The sequence below is a fragment of the Eublepharis macularius genome, chromosome 8, assembly GCF_028583425.1.
Source record: "Eublepharis macularius isolate TG4126 chromosome 8, MPM_Emac_v1.0, whole genome shotgun sequence".
In the NCBI taxonomy this organism is placed as follows: Eukaryota; Metazoa; Chordata; class Lepidosauria; order Squamata; family Eublepharidae; genus Eublepharis; species Eublepharis macularius.
Genome location: NC_072797.1, coordinates 3,187,200 through 3,207,222, shown reverse-complemented (window position 1 = coordinate 3,207,222; position 20,023 = coordinate 3,187,200). Strand labels below are relative to the sequence as shown.

Below are 20,023 nucleotides of genomic sequence, written 5' to 3'. Positions count from 1 at the left end.
CAGTTTAGAGGATTTTAGAAGGGGATTTGACAAATATGTGGAGGAGAGGTCATCTCCCATTGAGTCTTGGTCCTGACAGCTCAGCGCAGCCTGCGTGATGAAAAGTAAGACACCTGGGCAGAGCTCTTGCTTTCGTGACCTCCTGGTAACTCTCTCTGGCCGCTGCTGGAAATAGCGAGGATGCTGTTCAAAAATAAGGGGCTCAGATTTTCCCAGCCTCGCTAGTCTTACTCCATTCAGAATTTTAAAAGAGAAGTATATAGAGCTCATGTGCTAATTTTGTATCTGCACATCTGGCATTCATTGGACTGTATGCTCAAAGGCAGCTTAGCTGCTCTGTTGGCGTATGTCAGTTGATTGCTAAAATTGACTTGAACTTTTAAAAAATGGATATGTAATTCACAGCACAATACACTTGCTCTCAAGTCACATAATCAAATCAGCCATGTGACCATGAGTTTCCAAGACGGAGCAAAGCATGCAAGTCCTAAGAGCAGGGCTTGCATCATGTAAACCTATTTAGAAGGAGGAGGAGGGGAGCGGTGGGAGACCCCTCCAAATCTGACTGTTTGGAGGAAAACACCCCAGAAGGCTCCCAAGTGGGCAGCCAAAGTGCCATGCTTTGGCTTTCTTTGGAGATCTTAATTTTAAAAAAATTGCTCCCCACTCCCAAATGTTGGATGCTTGCAACTGATGAAGTGATTCAAGGTGATGGGAGCTCCCCCAGTCGAAAACAGGTTGCTGGACCGGATGGATTGCAGGCTGATTCTGCAAGGCTCTTTGGTGTGTTGACATTTGTGTATTTGTAACATTTATAGACTGCCTGTTCCTTCACCAAAGCAGAAGAAATGAAAAGGGAAAGCCACCAAATAAAAACAACGGTGAAGCAAGAGCCCAGGACCAGAAAGCCAACACTTTTGTTAGGCTGCTTGCTTCTCTTTAGGTTCTGGCTTGTGGACGCTCCTGTGAGATTTCTCCACGGATGCTGCTCTTTATGCCAAGTCATTGTGATTATGCAGAACAGTGGAGTGTGCTCTGTGACCCTCTTAGAACGCATTTGCTCAGGCTCCCCCTTGGAGTTCTGCGGTTGCCCATTTCCCCCCTTCATTATGAGCAAACTTGTGGGGGAATGATAGATGGCAATAAATGAAGTGAAAAGCAGCATGCTTTTTGCATTTCAGAAGTAAAGTATTTTTGTGACTGTGTATTTTGACTTTCCAGTTTAACTTTCCTGGCAGCTTCCAGGCTAGCAAGGAGTTTGGGGAACTGTATTTAGTGATTGGTTCATTGATGTATTGATTGATTGATTTAAAACATTGATATGTTCTATTTCCACCCAAAATAGGGTCCCCAAGCCAGAGAACAATAAATATTAAAATGTGTAAAGCATTAAAATAACATTTATATTGTATATATAAATAGAGTAAAAACATACAGACATATAAGCGTGCACAACCAATGGGAGTTTACTGATGGTATGCCAAACGAAACAAAAAAATCTTCACTAGAGGTGAGCACAAACCAAAATATGAACCAAAGTTTGTCATGAACTGGGCTTTTTTTTGGTTCATGGTGGTTCGTCGGAGGGCATCTGACCAACCATGATGATTTTTAGGCTGATTTGTTTAGTTCGTTTTTCGGTTTGTCACTGCAGTCAGTTTCCTAGGCAATTGGAGGGGGGCCTTTCTGCAGAACTTCTGCTGCCCCAGATGTGACATATTCACGAACCAAACAAACCAGTTCACAAACCAGGCAATTTCATGCTGGTTCATGGTTTGTAAAATACAAAAAACCACGAAATGCAACAAACCACCATTTTCCTGGTTCATGCCCATCTCTAGTCTTCTTCACCCTGTGGTGGAAGAAAATGACAGAGAGACACAAGGAAATGTCCCTGGGTAGGGAGTCCCAAAATTTCAGCACCATGACCGAGAAGGCCCATTTTCAGGTTGCCACCCATCTAGCCTCAGATGGTGGGGGCATCTGAAGCAAGGCCTCCGAAGATTACCAGAGGGGACTGGTTGGTTCACATGGGAGAAGGTGGTTCTTAAGGTATGCTGGTCCCAAATTGTAGGTGGAATCTCACCTCACACTAGACTGGTCCTAAAGAGAAGGCCATAGGGCAGCCAGATTCATCCCCATCCATGCAATTAAAGAATGAAAAAGCTCACAAGCTCAGAGCACGGGGGTGAATTCAGCTGTTCCACAGACTTTTCTTTAGATTATGACAGTATAACCCCAGCACTGATAGCAGGGTTTGTGTGAACTAAACATTTCCGAATATTTAATCAATCAATCAATTAATTAAATTTATAGCCCACTCTCCCTGCAAGTGGAATCAGAGCAGGTAACATCAAGTAATAAAACCACATTAAAACACATAAAACATAAAATTCAGTACAAGAAGGCAGCAACTCTGTACAACAGTCCATATTGCCATAGAACATTATTAGGTGAGTCAGCGAACAACCAGTGTGTGTGTGTGGGGGGGGTTACAATCCCCCACTCAACAGGGGGTCGGCAAAGGAGCTTGCCAATGCCCCAACCTCAGTGATATGCCTGATGGAACATCACTATCTTACAGGCCCGGCTGAAGGATAATAAATCCTGCTAGGCCCTAGTTTCCACAGAGTTCCACCAGGTTGGTGCCAAGACCGGAAAGGCTCTGTCCTGGTCAAGGCCAGGCGATCACCAGCAGTTGTTTATAGGCCGACCTAATCACCCTCCAGGAAACGTATGGTGAGAGGCAGTCCCGCAGGTCTGCTGAGTTTCAGTCTGCTAAGGGCTTTATAGGTTAAAACCAACACCTTGAACCTAATCCAAAACTCCACTGGGAGCCAGTGCAGCTGATGAAAAACAGCTGTTATATGTGCCCTATACGGCATCCCCAGAAGGACATGTGCAGCTGCATTCTGGACCTATTGCAATCTCCGGACCAGACCCAAGGGAAGCCCTGCGTAGAGCGAGTATATCTGGTAATAAATGCATGTGTGGACTTTTCAAAATACGTTCATCTTAAATGAGATTCTACTGCAGTGCTCTCAGCAGTAGGCTCTGTCGGTTCTCGTTGCCTCAAGAGGGGGAAGATGTTCTCTATCCCCTAAATAGTAGCCTTTTAATACTGGAAGACCGCTATGATGCAGTCAGCGGAAATAACATTTTCTCAAGGCTGGATGTGCCTTGTTCCTTTAGATCACTTTCATTCGAAGCACCGTATAATAACTGTTCCTCTTTGGCTAATGACCAGGCAGGGGTCTTATTACTCATGGGTGGGAGTAGCCCTTGAGAGCAAGAACTGTGATGTGAGCCATGGCCCGGATGAGTCAGCCTGGCTTGGGAAGGGGGTTTCCAGAACCCCATGGTGGCAGCCACTTTCCTGGACGCAGTCTTGCAACAGCTTGCATGAATGGATTTGATTCCTCTTGAGGGCGCCAGCATGGACACCCCGGGTCTTTCTCGCCCTTTGCTTTTAGCATTTCATAATTTGAATGGTGTTGTTGGAGCTTTCCATGCCTCAGAAGGGACAACAACTCAGAGTTACTACAAGGTGACCACAGCACAAAGAATTTTTATCTTCCAGTGCACACTCTTCTGCTACTGGGGAGCCTGGAAGGAAGGATGTGTGTGCCTTGGGGATGCCAGGAAGGGACTGGTCCAAAAGTCAGTGTATGGAGTGCTGAAGAATGGGTGTGCTAGGTCAGGGGCCCATCTCCTCCTCTTCCTCCTCACATAGCTACCAGCCATCTATTTATTCCCATTTATAGTCCAACTTTACTGCTGAGAATCAGGGCTTTTTTTCAGCTGGAACACGGTGGAATGGAGTTCCAGAACCTCTTGAAAATGGTCACATGGCTGGTGGCCCCGCCCCCTGATCTCCAGACAGAGGGGAGTTTAGATCTGACGAAGAGAACTATGGTTCTCGAAAGCTTATGCTACAGTAAAGTCGGTTAGTCTTAAAGGTGCTACTGGACTCTTTACTATTTTGCAACTACAGACTAACGTGGCTAACTCCTCTGGATCTTCTGGCTATTGTGGCTAGTGGCCACTAGGCCTGGAAGGTTCATGACCCTGCTACTGAAAACAGGTAGCTTGCCTGTGAGACTGGTTCTTTACCAGTTTGGTGTAGTGGTTAAGAGCGGCAGGACTCTAATCTGGAGAGGCAGGTTTGATTCCCCACACCTCTGCTTGCAGCCAGCTGGGTGACCTTGGGTCAGTCACCGCTCTCTCAGAGCTCTCCCAGCCCCACCCACCTCACGGGGTGATTGTTGTGATAATAATAACACTCTTTGAATTCCTGGTCACTGGACGAGATGATCTCCAGTAGCAAGGGCAGATCAAGCCTTTAAAATATCCTAGGAGCACACTGGGGGGCCTGCACAGTGGCAGAGCCTGAGGGGCTGCCGTGCTCAGACAAAGGCATGGAGACGGTGACGGGTGTATTCTCACCCATTGCTTCCTCCTGCATCACAGCCATCCGCATCTGCGACAAGCAGTCCCTGCACACTGCCAGCGCCACTGGGGCTATGTTCAGCTTGTTGCTGGCCAGCAACGGCCTTTCAGGGCAGCAGCCCACCAAGAACTCCCCGGGTATGTTGAGTGGCCAATCCGCTCCAGCCACTACCTTGGATGAGTTGTTATAAAAGGACGCTCCACTGACGTTCTCCTCCTGCCCCTTTTTGTCTAGATGATTTTGTAAAGCAGAGCCGGGGAATGCTCCTTCTGTACACCCTGAAAAATCCCTCCTTCCCGGAGTACATCTTCAACAGTGAGAGTGGCATCATGTGCGCCGACGTTCATGTGGACCACCCCTACTTGATCGTGGTCGGGTTCTATGATGGAAACGTGGCCATCTACAACCTGAAGAAGCCCGCCAGCTCCCAGCCTGGCTACAAGAGCTCAGCTAAACATGGCAAGCACACGGACCCAGTGTGGCAGGTGTGTGGCCTTTGCTTCTCCTCTCCCCCTCTTTCCCATCCCCTTATTTGGACTTTTACACCCCACTTTTCTCTGCAAAGCATCTTATGTTTCCCCTCTCCATTTTGTCTTCACAACAACCCTGTGAGGTTGGTTAGGCTGAAAGACTGTGACCATCCCAAGGTCACTCTGCGAGCCTCCAGGAGCAGAGTAGGGATTCAGACCTGGCATCTTCTTGACCCTAGTCTAACCTCTACACCCTCTTCTCTCCCCTTCTCTCCAAGCACTGCTCTCCCTTCTCTCCAACTGGCCTCTTTCCTTTTGCAGTTCCTAATTTAGAATTGGCTCAAACAGTGACAGAGACGACCTCAGCTCAGATCTCTCAGCCTCCTGATCGATCTCTGTTGTGATCTCGAGATAAATCGCAACCTCTCATGGAGGCATTCCAAAGGCCGTTTTAAAAGCTGCCTTCCCATTATCCCACATGCATACATCACCCCAGGTCTAGCGTATTACTCACTGTCTCTGTGCCTTTGCTTTCTTCCTTCTCTGCCCAGACCCGAGTTCATTTTCGCAAAAGTATTTTTCACAGGCGCAGGAACAATAGCAGCCTTTTAGAAGGGGCGAGGAGGGCCATCAATAATGGCTGGCCGCCAGTTGGGGCCCATTTCTTCCTCTGCTGCTGGGCCATTTTGGCTCCATCAAAAGCCACAGGCAGAACAAAGGGCCTTTGCCATTTGCTTCTCCTTATGAGACAGGAGCTGTGCCCCACACTGGCTTTAGGTAACCAGGGCTTACAGTGCAGAAGGGGAAGCCAGAAGTTGTCAAAAAGCGCCACGTTTGATTTCATGTGTGTGTATAAATGTATTCTGAGTTCTGGACAATTGGTTCTCCAGGCATGACAGGTATTTAAAACAGTTTGAGAATATCTGTGACCAACAATGGGTGTGTGTGTGTGTGTGTGTGTGTGTGTGTGTGTGGCTAGGGCTGCCAGCTTGTGGAGCCTGGGCTAGGGCTTTTGCTGTTGTTTGGCTGGTTAATTTCATCTTTGCCTCCCTGAAGGCTCTGTTAATTTCATCCCCCCTTTGGGGAGGCGGACATGAAATTAACAAACCCTCTGAGGAGCGATCTCCACCCGCTCTGTCTTTTTAAACTATGCTTTCTGGCTAACATTGCGTCTCCCTACACTTGAGTGTAAGATGTCTCCTGTGGAGACTCTAATCTGTGGTAGAAAAGCCAGATTTGGGCCCAGTAGCTCCTTAGAGACCAACTAGATTTCCAGGGTGTGAGCATTCTAGAGAGACTTTTAACTCTTGAAAGCTCACACCCTAGAAATCTAGTTGGTTTCTAAGGTGCTACTGGGCCCGTATCTTGCTCAGCCCATAACAGTTTCACATGGGTCTGCCTGGACATAGGAGGCTGGCTTCTCTCAAGTGAGACTGCAGGTCCCTGTAGCCCAGCAGTGTCTAGGTGGCAGCAGCTGTCCAGGATCTCAGGCCAGGGTCCTTTCCTAGCTGCAGCCTCTCCCTGCCCCAAGCCATGGACCAGCCAAATTACTGAAGCCCTCCCCCCATGTTTAGATGGGAGAAATCAGAAGCACTGAAATAGCCCTTGGAGCCCCCCTACCTTGGAGCTGCTTGGATATTCCCCAGCCGTATCCAGCGCTGGAGACAAAGCGGGTCTGGAGCTGGCTGGGACGTGGCTTCCCTGGGATGCTTTGTTCTGTATGATTAATGCGTTCGGTTATTTTTAAACCACACCCCAAGGCATAGATGCTGTCAGGTCTGCAGCCAGTTTCTGGCACAGTCCTGATGGTGCCCCTGGGTTACTCATCTGGAGAGAACGCTCGTGCTTTGACGCCCTTTCTTACCTGCTGCCTTGTTTCATTTTCTTTTCAAAAGGCTAAGCAGGAGGGGGAGTAGTTTGAGTAGAGGAAAGGGGCCTTTGAGCAGGTGGCTGCGTGCCCGCTATGTAGCACCCTACCGGATAGGGCAACCAATGTCATATAGTGGTTAGCATGTCAGACTAGGATATGCAAGACCCAAATTCAAATCCCCACTGTGTCACGGAAGCTTGCTGGGTGACCTTGGAGAGACTGATGTTGTAAGCCACTTTGGTTCCTCATAGGAGTGGCGGAAGTGTGGTATAAATAGCTAAATGAATAAATAGCCTGTAATCTTTTTTCCTATACGTTGTTTCCTAATTAATTCATAAAATGTGTTAACGACCTTTCTGCTAAAAGATCCAGAGGAGTTAGCCACGTTAGTCTGTAAAGAGTCCAGTAGCACCTTTAAGACTAAACAACTTTATTGTAGCATAAGCTTTCGAGAACCACAGGTGTCTTCATCAGATGATGAATAAAGTTGGTTAGTCTTAAAGGTGCTGCTTTCTGCTAAAAAGCATTTAAGGCAATGTGACATTAATAAAAGATCACACACACACCCCAAACAGAAGCAATCACAATAAATAAAATGACAAAATGCAAAAGGGACAAATAAAAAAGCAGTGTGCAAAGCATAAGCCTGGATTCTCCCAAGAAGGTGTCCCAGGATGCAGATTCCAAAGTTACTGCAGAGAACATCTAGCCCATGACACATTTCATTTCATGCAGAGAAGGGACTTCCGTAGCATTCAGTCACCGATGACACGATCCTCAACATAATTGCAAGAACCGAGTGCAGTGGGCAGAGGTGCCCCCAGGGCAAAACTCAGAAGGACCAGGATCCAGAGCTGGGCACCTCTCCAAGGCTTGCGGATGCTGGGTCCAGTCCTGGAGGCAGCTTTGAACAGGCAAGCAGGGAATATTGCGGGATTGGGCAACAGCCTTCTTTCACCCCGAAGAAGACCAGTTAGCGCAACTCTCTTGATGACATCAATCTTGGCAGCCTTTGGGTGAGTGAGGGTCTGATGGACAGACGGTCCCGTGTCACCCCGTGCTGTTTTGCTGCCGATCACCAGCCTTCATTTCTCTCACGAGTGGCAGGAACGCTGTGTTGCCGATGGCTTTTGTTATCTTCAGCTAAGTAGCAAAACTCAGACACTTGCATTTAAAAGGATTCACTGAAAAAAAGACCAGCTAGAGCTCGGCGTTCATTTTACTATAAACTGAGATTATTTATCCGTATCATTCCGTCCGGTCTTATTCACAGCTGTGAGTCCCATTTATTGTACATAAGAAATCGGTTGAGTCTAATCTGTTTCAGGGAACGAAGTGGTTGCAGTGCAGTTACACTTGAGAGAAGGCTACTCAGGGTAGACTAAGCCGGATTGGGGAAGAGAAGTCATGCTCCTTTGGAAAGCACAAAGCTGCGTAGAAGAGGCTGCAAACGTCCTTCTTGGGGCTCCAGCACATCTATACCTTGTGCTGGTGGGATCTCCGGCTTGACTGGCTGGAAGCCAGCCCAAGCCATTCTGCTCCCACTTTGCAACTCAGAGGCAAGCTACAAGTGATGCCTGACACAGGTTGGACACTTGTCAGCTTCCCTCAAGTTTTGATGGGAAATGTAGGCATCCTGGTCTTGCAGGTGTAATGGAGAACCAAGCTGTAAAACCAGGACGCCTACATTTCCCATCAAAAGTTTGAGGGAAGCTGACAAGCGTCCAACCTGTGTAAGGCGTCACTTGTAGCTTGGCTCTCACAGTTGCCCATTTAGGTTTGATTCCTTTCGAAGAGTTTTATTTGGGGCCCCTTTTGGTTTTCTGTCTCCTCATTCTACTGCATATGCATTCTGGGCTCACCCCACACCTCCACGAAGGGTGAAAACCAAGTTCAAGGTAGCCTCCTGGAGAGGTGGGGGTGAGCCCCCTGGATGGATGGCCAATGGGTCAATGGGACTGGAGACCTCTGCAGATGGAGCTGCCTCCTGGGCAGGGTATCGCTGTTGCCTTCAGGAGTCCCAGGGTCTTGCCTTCCTTGTCTGAGGACCACTCAGCATCAACTGGCCTGCAAAAGGAGATGAGAGGGGAGGTTCATATTGAGGGCGGGGCCATTGGAGGGTGGGTGGGGCTCTGCGGTTAAGCTTTGCATACATTAAGTTCTTTGGCAGCATCTCTGGTTAGACGTGTCCTGTGTAGGTGTTGGTCTTGGGAAAGCCTTTCTCTGCCTGACACCTTGGAGAGCTGCTGCCTACTTGGAGTAGCATAGAAGTGGGTGATGGACTAACGTCCATCCATAAATGCAAAAGCTGGTCCCCCCTCGTCCTTGTCTTGGCCTTTTGCTTTCCACAGAGGGAAAGCTTTATTTGACACATGAACACACACGGAGCTGCCTCCTTCTGAGCCAGTCTCTTGGTCCTTCAAGGTCACTATTGCCTGCTTAGACTGGCAGGAGCAGCTATTCAGGGTTTCAGGCAGAGGCCTTTTGCATTACCTGCTCCCTGGTCTTTTCAATGAGAGATGCCGGGAATTGAACCTGGGACCTTCTGCATGCAAAGCAGAGACCCTTCCACTGAGCCAGGGCTCCTCCCCAATTAATTAAGTGGTGGAAAGTGTTGTCAAAGTCACAGCTGACTTATGGCGACCCCTGTTGGGGTTTTCAAGGCAGGAGACTAACAGAGGTGGTTTGCCACTGCCTGCCTCTGCATAGCAACCCTGGTCTTCCTTGGAGGTCTCCCATCCAGTCACTAACCAAGACCAACCCTGCTTAGCTTCTGAGATCTGGCAAGACTGGACTTCCCAGGTCAGGGCCCCCAGTTAATTTAGCAAATTAATTTTCTGAAGTAGGTGTCTTGTTGGTGCATCATACCACGATCCCAGTCCATTTTCCTGAGGGTAAGGGGGGGCCTAACCTGGATAGCCATGGTGAGCCTGATCTCATCAGATCTCAGGAGCTAAGCAGGGTCAGCCTTCCTTATTAATTGGAAGGGAGACCCCCCAGAGAAGACCAGGGTTGCCGAGGCAGGCAATGGCAAACCACCTCTGTTAGTCTCTTGCCATGAAAACCCCACCAGGGGTCCCCGTGAGTCAGCTATGACTTGAGGGCACTCTCTACTCCAGGGGGGAGAGATGGATGAGCCTCATGTTGAGCAATCCATAATTCAACCTGTGGTTTTCTAGGGGAGGGAGTAGCTACAATAGGAAGAGACTGTGGTATGCATGAAGCATGCAGTAGAATAGACTTGAGTGGTGACAGGGCTCATTTATAATAGGTGCTTCTAAAATGGATTTCTACCTGCAGTGCGGCATTGACAGAGACAAATGCCACCTTCACCTTGCAAGCCAGGTGTAGGATGATGCCAGAATGAGGCCAGTCTGGCTGAGAGTGGTGTTGGGAAGCCCACACAGGTGAATCACGCGAGACATCATTCTTTACTCGTCTGTCAGATGGCATTTCCAGATCTAGAAATGGGATCAGTTGCAAGGCACTTCACTGGACCTGAAATTTCTCATACACACCTCTGAGCATCAGTCCTTGCTCTAATCACCTCTGCTGAACTGTCATGACTCATGGTTGTTGTGGGTTTTCCGGGCTGTATTGCCGTGGTCTTGGCATTGTAGTTCCTGACGTTTCGCCAGCAGCTGTGGCTGGCATCTTCAGAGGTGTAGCACCAAAAGATAGAGATCTCTCAGTGTCACTCTATCTTTTGGTGCTACACCTCTGAAGATGCCAGCCACAGCTGCTGGCGAAACGTCAGGAACTACAATGCCAAGACCACGGCAATACAGCCCGGAAAACCCACAACAACCATCGTTCTCCGGCCGTGAAAGCCTTCGACAATACATGTCATGACTCAGTTAAGAACCTGTGGGTTAAAATGGACCCAGAGCTGCTGCTAGAGAAACAAGTTAATGCGGTTGCAAAAGAAGGCCTTCTTCCAACTCAGTCTCGCCTGGAAGACGGCCCCCTGCTTTGACACAGCCGATCTGGGCACTGGGATCTATGGCATGGCAACATGGAGACTCGATTACTGTAATGCACTCTACACAGTTCTCCCCTCAAAGTCAGCTCAGAGACTGCAGTTAGTGCGGAATGCCACAGCTCAATTATTATCAGGAGCTAGACAGAACGTGCATATTACTCCTGTTTTGCAGTCACTCCGTTGGCTACCCATCAGTCACTGGGCCCAGTTCAAGGTTTTGGCTATCACATACAAAGCCCTTCACGGCCTTGGTCCCTCATATCTACAGGAGTGCCTGTCTCCCTATGCTCTGCCGCTGCAGATTCGCTCATCTGAACAGGACCTTCTGCAGCTGGGCTAAATCAGCAACTGCCCGTACTTGTGCATTCTCTGTGGTGGCCACCACTTTATAGAATAGCTTGCCTGAAGAGATTAAGAAAGCTCCCACTCTCCTGGCTTTCTGTAAACTGTGCAAAACCAAATTATTCAGGAGGGCTTTCATATACAAGTAATAGGACTGTGCTGTAAAGAAATGGTTCAAAAAGATGAGTTGATAAAGGGATAGGGACTGTAGACTATACTACTGCACACTGTCTGTTACTGTCATTTCTTATGTCATGTCAAATTGCTTATGTTTTGTTTCAACATTGTTTCAGCTTTGTATAAGATTTCTGCTCGTTTCTTTTCATATTTCTGCAATGTATACCCTATTGTATTGTTTTTTGGGCGCCCCGACTATTGGTTTTATTGAACTCCACTGTGTGATGTGCCTTGAGCTTCCCTGGGTGTTTGAATGGAGGATTAAAGTGTATTGTGTCCCATCTACAGGGAGGACTCCAGGCTTCTCTTGGTACTTTTAGGTAGGTAACCATGTTGGTCTACGCAAGAACAGTGGGATCTGAGTCCAGTGGCATTGTAGACACAGACAAGATTTTCAGGGTTGAAGCTTTCGAGAGAATAAAAGGGGAGCTCTGGCTGCTGGAAGTCTTGTTGGTCTCTAAGGTGCCCCTGGACTCAAATCCAGGCTTCAGTTGGAAAGCATTTTCCTCAGGGGTGTCTCATTCTTCCCCCAACCCCATGATTAGACCGGAAGTTGGAGATAGCACCGTTTCCAATCCTCTCTCCTATGAGGGACAAGAAGCCTAGGGGAAATGGAAAGCAATTTGGAAAGTCCTTGTAGCCATTGAACATCATTGTCTTTCCCAGGTCAAGTGGCAGAAAGACGACATGGACAATAACCTGAACTTCTTCTCAGTCTCTTCGGACGGGCGCATTGTCTCCTGGACTCTGGTTAAGGTAACGTGGTGTTTGTTGTGCTCTAATGGTCTCATGATCTCGGGCTCCTGGGAATTGCTCCACCTCTCCATCTGGCTTCTACACCAGACCCTTCCGGGGCTGACCTGGACTCTTTCCATGGGAGGCACCCACATGCTACAGATACAGAAGGAAGAAGTCACAACATGGGCTGTTTCCTCACAGGGGTTTGCTCCGCCTGTCTTCAGGAGCATCCACACTGCATGCGGCTACTGAGTGGCTGCTAGAACCCATAGGCTCATGCGATGGCATCACTTGCTGGTGCTTAGTGCTGCTAGCCACTCGGGAGCCACACACAGCTATGCATCTGGCATCTCCATCACTACCTCCCGGTACCCTTCAGGAAGGGTCCATGTTCCTCTTCGCCGGCAGTGCCACTCAGTGGTGGCAGCTGAGATACTTGAGCTCCTCCACAAGAGGAGCTTCAGGTTAGCTTGTGTGATACAAGCCATGTTGCTGGTGCCTTTGCTTCCTTTGTTGCTGGTTGAGTCTCGCTCCTGGATGCTCCTGTGTTGTGCCCCACAATCCTTTTTCCTGGCCCACCGTTTAAGCCCTGATGCCTCTCCAGGAGAGAATCCAGATGTTGGCTGCATATTCTCTTACCTTCAAGTAGTTGGCTGCGCTCTCTTCACAAAGCAGAATATACTTTCCAGATAGGACAATGAGCTGGCTCTTTGCAATCCGTGTGCCTATTTTGTTTCAGCAAAATCCTTTTAAAGATATCTGAGCTGTGCTGCTGCCTAATTCAGTCTTTGTTCGTTTCACCTTCAGTAAAGCCCCGTCGTCTTCCCGCTCCCCATTGTGCAAAGTCATTCAGGTCCTGAAAGCGGATGCCAAAAATAGAGAATTTTTTTGGCTTCCTTCCCGAGACGAGACACTTCAGCTCCTTGTTGTTGCTTTGTTGAGAGTTTCTCACGGGGTGTGAGCAGAGAACGTGAAGCTGCCTTTTCCGTCCGCTTGGCTTTGTGGAAATGCAGAGCTCTCCAAGGATGAGAATCGGCCACGGGGGCCAGTCTGAGGATGAAAGAGCTGCGCAAACATTTGTTCGGCTCACTGTAGGACCGCCAGCGCTGCAAGTGGAAAGCGGCCCTTTAACTGGGCTGTCTGATTTGGGGATCAACGTTGTGACTGGAAGACGTGCCGAGCACAAAGAGGGGTGTGCTGGGCTCCTGGAAATACTATAAAAGAACTCCCCTTAAATCGAGGTGGAACTCGCCTCTTGTCTGCGCTCCTTCTGCCATACCGTTTCCATGGCTTACTTAGTTTATGGCATCTAATCCCGGTAGGCACAGGACTTGAACAGGCGGGGTAGCAAGGCTGCTTCCAGAAAGCATAGCAGGGACTTGGCCTGATAAGTCTTCGCTGTTTGCAGGCTTGGCCAAGGAACGGGCTGGGGTGGAATTCAGGGCAGGGCAGGCCCTTTGACTTCGGTTTTCAGTTTTTCACAGTTTTTACTTGAATTGGGTTAACAGAAAACAAACATAACATTACACTGTTATTTGAGTCATACATGTGCCTGTGGCTGTCCTTGAGAAATTGTATTGTTGCATTTATTAACATTTTCATCTGGTTTTAAATTAACATGATTATGCATTTTATATATGTTGTATTCTGCTCTCAACCTGTTCGCAGGGAGAGCAGATTAGAAATAACAATAACAATAATCTGGATATGGTAGAGAAGAGGGTAGGGTTGCCAACCTCCAGGTGCTGGCTAGAGATCTCCTGGAATTACACCTGATCTCCAGGCAACAGAGATCAGTTCCCCTGGGGTGTGGACTCTATGGCATTATACCCCGCCCCTTCTCAGACCCCATCCCCAAATCTCCAGGAATTTCCCAACCCAGATCTGGCAACCCTAGAATAGGGGGACCCATGAGAGCTTGTGTGGGAGGAGATACCCTGTTCTCCCACCCGTCTCTGCCCTCCCCACTGCTGTGCTGGGTTCGTTCCCTCCCCAGCACTTCCCAGGCTTCTTGCCACGCACTCTCGATTTCCCAGCCCCGGTAGGTTTCCTGCTTTGCCGAAACATTCCCTCTAGCCTGTGGTGACCGTATTGTGTAGATCTTTTGGACCTGCATGATGGAGCTAAGTTGAGAACTGCAATATAAAGGACTGTGGTGCCCTCCTGTAGTCTGTGGGGACGCCCCTTCATCTTGAGTTAGACTTCCATCCCAGGAAGGGTCGTGTTGCTTTGGCTCTGCATAGAATTGAGGGTCCAGAAAGAGTTTCCGGTTGCTTGTTCCAAGGAGCCATCTCACAGCCCCATTGAACCACAGTTACTTGGAAATGGGATTTACTTCCAAGGAAGTACAAGTAGGATTACAGCCCTAGAAATATGCTAGGTGCACATGAACAGATCCGTGGCTGTTACGAACAAGGCAGCATGATTACGGCTGAACTCACATCACTGACCCCTGGAAATCATTGCTTGAGGATACTAATCTCTGCAAGGGGAGTCTAAAACTGCAGTGCTTTTAAGTCCCATTTCTTGACAGGCTCACACGTAGGAATGGCTGTAAATGTGATCAATCCCCTTGTGCTTTATGTGAATGCAACACAGTCTTTTCCTTGCAAAGATTTTGGATGTTGGGAAACTTTGCAGGTTCACTTCCTTCCCGTGCAGAGGTTAATGCAGAAATTTATGTCAGTGCATATGTCAGGGGTGGCAAGAATTTATATTCTGTTGCAGAAATACAGATTGTGCGGCTCTTGTAAATCTTGGCTACCTGATCGCCGTGACCATGGTCAGAGAGACATGTGTTTGCCATTGTTGGGCAGGACAAAAGAGTGCATGAAGTGGCCCTCAGTTGCCACAGTAAAGAGCTGTGAGCGACACAGATGTGCCGAGAACAGAACACAAAGCCGCATCGCAAAGTTCTCTTTGAGATGCTGCTCCCGCCAGCTGTTGGCTGCTGCCATGAAACATTCAGTAGTTTGAGGCCCTCAACAAAGTGTTCCTTTTCTAAGCAACGCCTCATTGTTACAGCCGTGACATCAATTATTCTGATCTCTCCTCTTCCCACAGAATGAGCTGGTTCATACAGATGTCATCAAACTGCTGGTAGAAGGAACGACAGTAGAAGGGCCGGAGGGGCTGCAGCTGCAGACCATCGGTACGGAATGAACTCCTCAGCACGCTCTCATTTGCTGACACTGAAGCTCCAGGCCTGGGCAATTGGACGTGGGAGAAGCGCCATGGAGCAGAATGGGGGTTCTTTTCAAACAAACACTCATGGGGTGGTTCAGGGGCTGCCAGCCTCCAGGTGGGGCCTGGAGTTCTCCCGGATTACAGATATCAGTTCCCTGGGAGGAAATGGCGGCTCTGGAGGGTGGACTCTAATGGCAACACGTCCCTGCTGAGGTCCCTCCTGTCAGGCTCTGGCAGTTAGATCCCCCTAGTACTCCACTGCATACACCCCATTGTATGAGTTAAAGTTACTTTATTAGAGATCCCTCAGTATCAGCAAACACAGACAAGGGCATTGGCAGAAGTGATGGGTATAAGGTTGGACGGGTTAGTTATAGGGAAGGTTCCCGCCTTTAGGATATGGACGGTTAGGCTTCTGGCACAAAGGAGCCAGAGGGGGAGGGGAAGGGGTTTTAAGACAGGAGGCGAGAAGAACTGTAGGAGAGATGAAGTTATTGTCGGTTCCCAGGAGGAGCCCGCACTCAAGGACACATTCCCAAGCGGCTGTGAAAACGAAAGTAGACCTCGCGGCAGGCACCTGTGAGATAAGCACCCTCAGCTAGACAGGCCCCCAAATGCCACTTCCCATACTCTCAGAGGTTCAGCACATAATACAGAGCACAGAGAATACTCATGGCAGATATGCAGACAGACAGGCATGACACCTCCCCTCCCAGACTCTGACTTCCCTGGGCCCCTCCCCCCAATCTCCAGGAATTTCCCTTTGGGGAAGATGAAATTAACAGACCTTCTGAGGAGCGATCTCCACCAGCTCTGTCTTTTTAAACTGTGCTTCCTGGCTAACATTGCGTCTCCCTGCACTTGAGCATCCCCATGTAAGAAGTCTCATGTAGAGAGACTATAAGTGGGCTCTACTTAGGGTTGCCAGCTCCAGGTTGTGAAATTCCTAGAGATTTGGGGAGTGGAGCTTGGAGACCAAGGGGGGTTGGGGGGAGGAGGAGCCTCAGCAGGCATAATGCCATAAACTCCACCCTCCAAAGCAGCCGATTTCTCCAGGGGAACTGATCTCTGTTGTTTGGAGATCTGTTGTAATTCCGGGAGATCTCCTGTCACCACCTGGAGGCTGGCAACCCTAGCTCCACTCCATGAAAGCTTTTGCCACAATCAGTCCGTCAGTCTTTCAGGTGCCACAAGACCTTTTTTGGGGAGGAGTGACCTGCTCAGAGCTCTCTATGGAAGCTTCCTTTTAGATCAGCAGAAAACAAGCTTGATTTATGGTCTGCTTCCTTTCCTTTTGTGCCACAGGGGGAGGGGCACTGACTCGGTGGAAGAGCCTCTGCTTTGCGTGCAAAAGTTCCCAGGTTCAATCCCCAGCACCTCTAGCTAAAGAGAGTAGGTGGCAGGTGGCGTGAAAGATCTCTGCCTGAGACCCTGAGGAGCTGCTGCCGGTTTGAGCAGACAATACTGGACCTTGATGGACTCAGGGTGTGAATCCGTGGAAGGCAGCTCATGTTGACTCAGGCTGGTCTCCCTCCTTCTGTCACTCTCCTTTGGGGAAGAGACCACTGAAGACTTCACAGTGCCTTTTGTGAAGTTTACCACTTTATACATGTTGGGGAAACTTGACAGGCACATAGATAATAACAACACACTTTGTAAACCACTCTGAGTGGGCGTTAAGTTGTCCTGAAGGGCAGTATATAAATCGAATGTCGTTATTATTGTTATTATGCTGATTTCAAAGCCAAGTGAGTGCAGGCTTCAGCATGTAACAGCCCCCTGCTATTTGTCCAAACTTCCCGTCAGAAGAGGCACAACAAAACAACTTAATTTTCCTTCTGGCAGAGAGCTGTAATCCCTTCGTTCGACCTCTGGGCCACCCTGCCTGCTCCCATACCCAGCCAGCCAACAGTAGTCGGGAAGATGCCTTGCCCCGGTTTAGCGGCCAATTAATTAGCTGCGACCAGCAGGTTGAACCGAGAATACTTAGAACCCCAAGGAGGAAAATGGAGCCCCAGGATGTATTGCAGGAGCAGAGCCAAGAAGATTGTCTGCACCCCACCCTGCCTCATTTATGCCTCTTTTCTGAACAGGCTGTGGGACTTCATTTGACTTTCATAAGAAGATCGATTATTTGTTTCTAGTGGGTACAGAGGAAGGCAAAATCTACAAGGTAAGACTCTTCCCACCGCAGTCTATTTCTGCATCACACGTGGCAGTGCACCCCACTCCGTCACAGTTATGGGGGCTTGTGTTTTTTTGTGAGAAGCGGCTTTATAGAAGAGTGCCTTGTGTCCTGCATTGGTCAGGAGCAACACAGGCATATAAATATTTTTAATAAACGAACCGTGAGTAGATTGCACCAAATAGCGCTGGGAAGGATTTCCTCTGGCATCAGCTAGACATGAGTGCCCCTCAGTTGCTGGGTGGGGAGTTCTTCTGGCTTCTAGAAAGAGGGAGCCGGCTTGGTCCAGGATGCTGAGCTGGGGAGGAAGTACAGGTGTGTTGGCTTCCTGTAGAGTGGCTTGCTGGCTTGAGTCATCTGGAACGGACTGTTTTGTTGTCGTCAGCACTTGGCTTGGGGAACAGCGTAGCCCTCAATTCTGTGGGCTGTTCTTCTTATCAGAGGAGGGCTTTGGCTTGTCCCTTAAACTTATCCATTTTTTTGGCAGGGTCCAAGTCCAGTGGCACCTGAGAGCCCAACAAGATTTTCAAGGTACAAGCTTTTGTGAGTCAAAGCTCCTTTCTTCAGAGAGTCAAAGGGAGCTTTGACTCTCGAAAGCTTATACGCTGAAAACCTTGTTGGGTGCTATGGTGCTACTGGACTCAGAACCTGCTGTTCAACTGCAGACCAACATGGCTACCTAACTGAAACTATCTGATTTATGTGTCACAGCAAATGAGAGAAACTGGAGGACCTCCGAAACCAGGGTTTCTTCTTTTTCTTGCAGTCGAGAAGGGTCTGGAGTGCAGTGGCAAGATACACCCCAGTGCTGCTCTAACAGCCCTAGTGACCATTCTCTTTTGCCGTTGTTATGCTCAGAATGGCATCTGCATAATATTCCTGCTTGTCTCTCCTCCTTCAGAATCCTGCTGCAAACCTCCTGTTTCCTGGGAGGGTTTTGTCCTAACCCCTTAGCCCTCATCCCTGGCCAAAAAGAAGCCTCTGCACATATAAAATTATTTGTTGCTCCGTAGCTTTGCTTGCATGGATACAGCTGTGCTCCAGAGCAGCTGCCAACAGCCCAAGGCACCTGGAACATCTGAAAGCACCATCCGTTCCTGGAACTGCATGATGGAAACCTGAAACTGACCATCCACGACTGTGTGGATTGCCTGTTAAAACTGTGACTCAAGGACGCCTCTGCCTTTAAGCCTGTCACCAATCAGCAGGAAAAGGTGTTAACTTTTAGTGGCAGAAGGCAGACTTCAGGCAGGAGCTTGGCTAATAGCATTTTGGAAATGAAGGAATCATTATCTTAATTGCAGGCAGGCCTATCTGCCACTCTTTCCCACAGATAATTTGTTTCTGCATTAATGCCGACGTGCAGCTCGAAGCAGGCGCCTCTCGTCCAGCACGTCTCAATTGCAAAGCTGCAGCTTGCAACAAAAGCTCATGCGACGGCAGTTTGGGAGCAGATCTTTGAAAAGGGACGGGATGGTAGCAACTTTTTGAAGATGAACCCTGGCTGAAACTATTTTGTGTAAAGGGCAAATTCTGTGGGTCAAGCAGGCCCCGGATCCGCCGAGGCTCAGCTTCTGCCTCTACCGTGGCTTCTCACAGGAGGCTTTGCACTAGTGGGTGCGTCATCCCAGAGCTGAACTTGGCATTATGTCGAAGATCCACGATGTCTTATGCCAACATTCCACTGTGAGAGGCTGTTGGTACATTTAAAGCAGCCAAGCCAGAGCAGAGCATGTTTCCCCCTGTGCCAGGCCTCCAGTCCAAGTTGCTTTTTCCCCGTGGGACAAAAAAGTGGTACTTTTTTCACTGTAGATAACCATCATAAATGCAAGAAGAGAGGGGCTGTGGCTGCTTCCTCTGCAGAAGGTCTCACAACGAATAGTGTGATCCTGTAATCACAATTTTAGAAAAGTCCCACCGTTGTGATATCGCTGAACAGTTTTGACGAGCATCTTAGTATTCTAAAAGAGCATATGCATTTTGCCGGCTAATATTAGAGCCGTAGGTTTTGTACCTGATTAAATAAAGGCTGTGGGACTGGCTTGCTTCCAATGTAAGTGTTGTGCTGTAGATAAGAGGTAAGTTTATAATAACACAGCACATGTGCCTTTAGAATACTAAGATTCCCTTCAGCTACGTGGTGTCCTTTGTGCTATAGTGGTTTGGTTAATTGCAGGGAGACAACTTCTGAGGAAGATCCATTAAGAATAACTTCTGAGGAAGGTCAGTTATGAAACAGGCTTACATCTCGACGCCCGTTGAAATCGTTCAACAATATCACAAGGATGGGACTTTTCTAAATTTGTGACACAGGATCACATTATTCGGTGTGATTTTTTTTTGTTATCTATGTCATATGAAAGGATCGTATGTAATTTTATTAAGTATGAATATAGTAGCCGATCGTTTGCCTTTGGGAAACTAGTAGCTGGCAGAAAGGAGGGAAGTTGGAGGAAGGAGCCATAGAGTTCTGAGCTTTTGGTAGAACTAGGGACTCTGGCCCAAGCAGGACGATGCCTCGCCCTCTCACCCGCTGCCCGAATGTCACCCCCAGAGCCGTAAAGGTGGGAGGGCTGAAGTGATAGAACAAGAAGTCTTTCTTTGGGACAGGAAGATCTGAATG

At 48.6% G+C, this 20,023-nt stretch overlaps 1 protein-coding gene across 1 annotated transcript in view; it reads left to right on the top strand.

Moving 5' to 3' along the window:
* DNAI1 (dynein axonemal intermediate chain 1) overlaps positions 1–20,023 on the top strand; it is a 187,684-nt gene that overhangs the window by 85,691 nt on the left and 81,970 nt on the right. The window contains exons 13-16 of the mRNA XM_054986152.1: positions 4,685–4,935; positions 11,958–12,047; positions 15,093–15,180; positions 17,309–17,388. Coding sequence (XP_054842127.1) covers positions 4,685–4,935; positions 11,958–12,047; positions 15,093–15,180; positions 17,309–17,388 — 509 coding nt within the window. The remainder of the gene's footprint in view (positions 1–4,684; positions 4,936–11,957; positions 12,048–15,092; positions 15,181–17,308; positions 17,389–20,023) is intronic.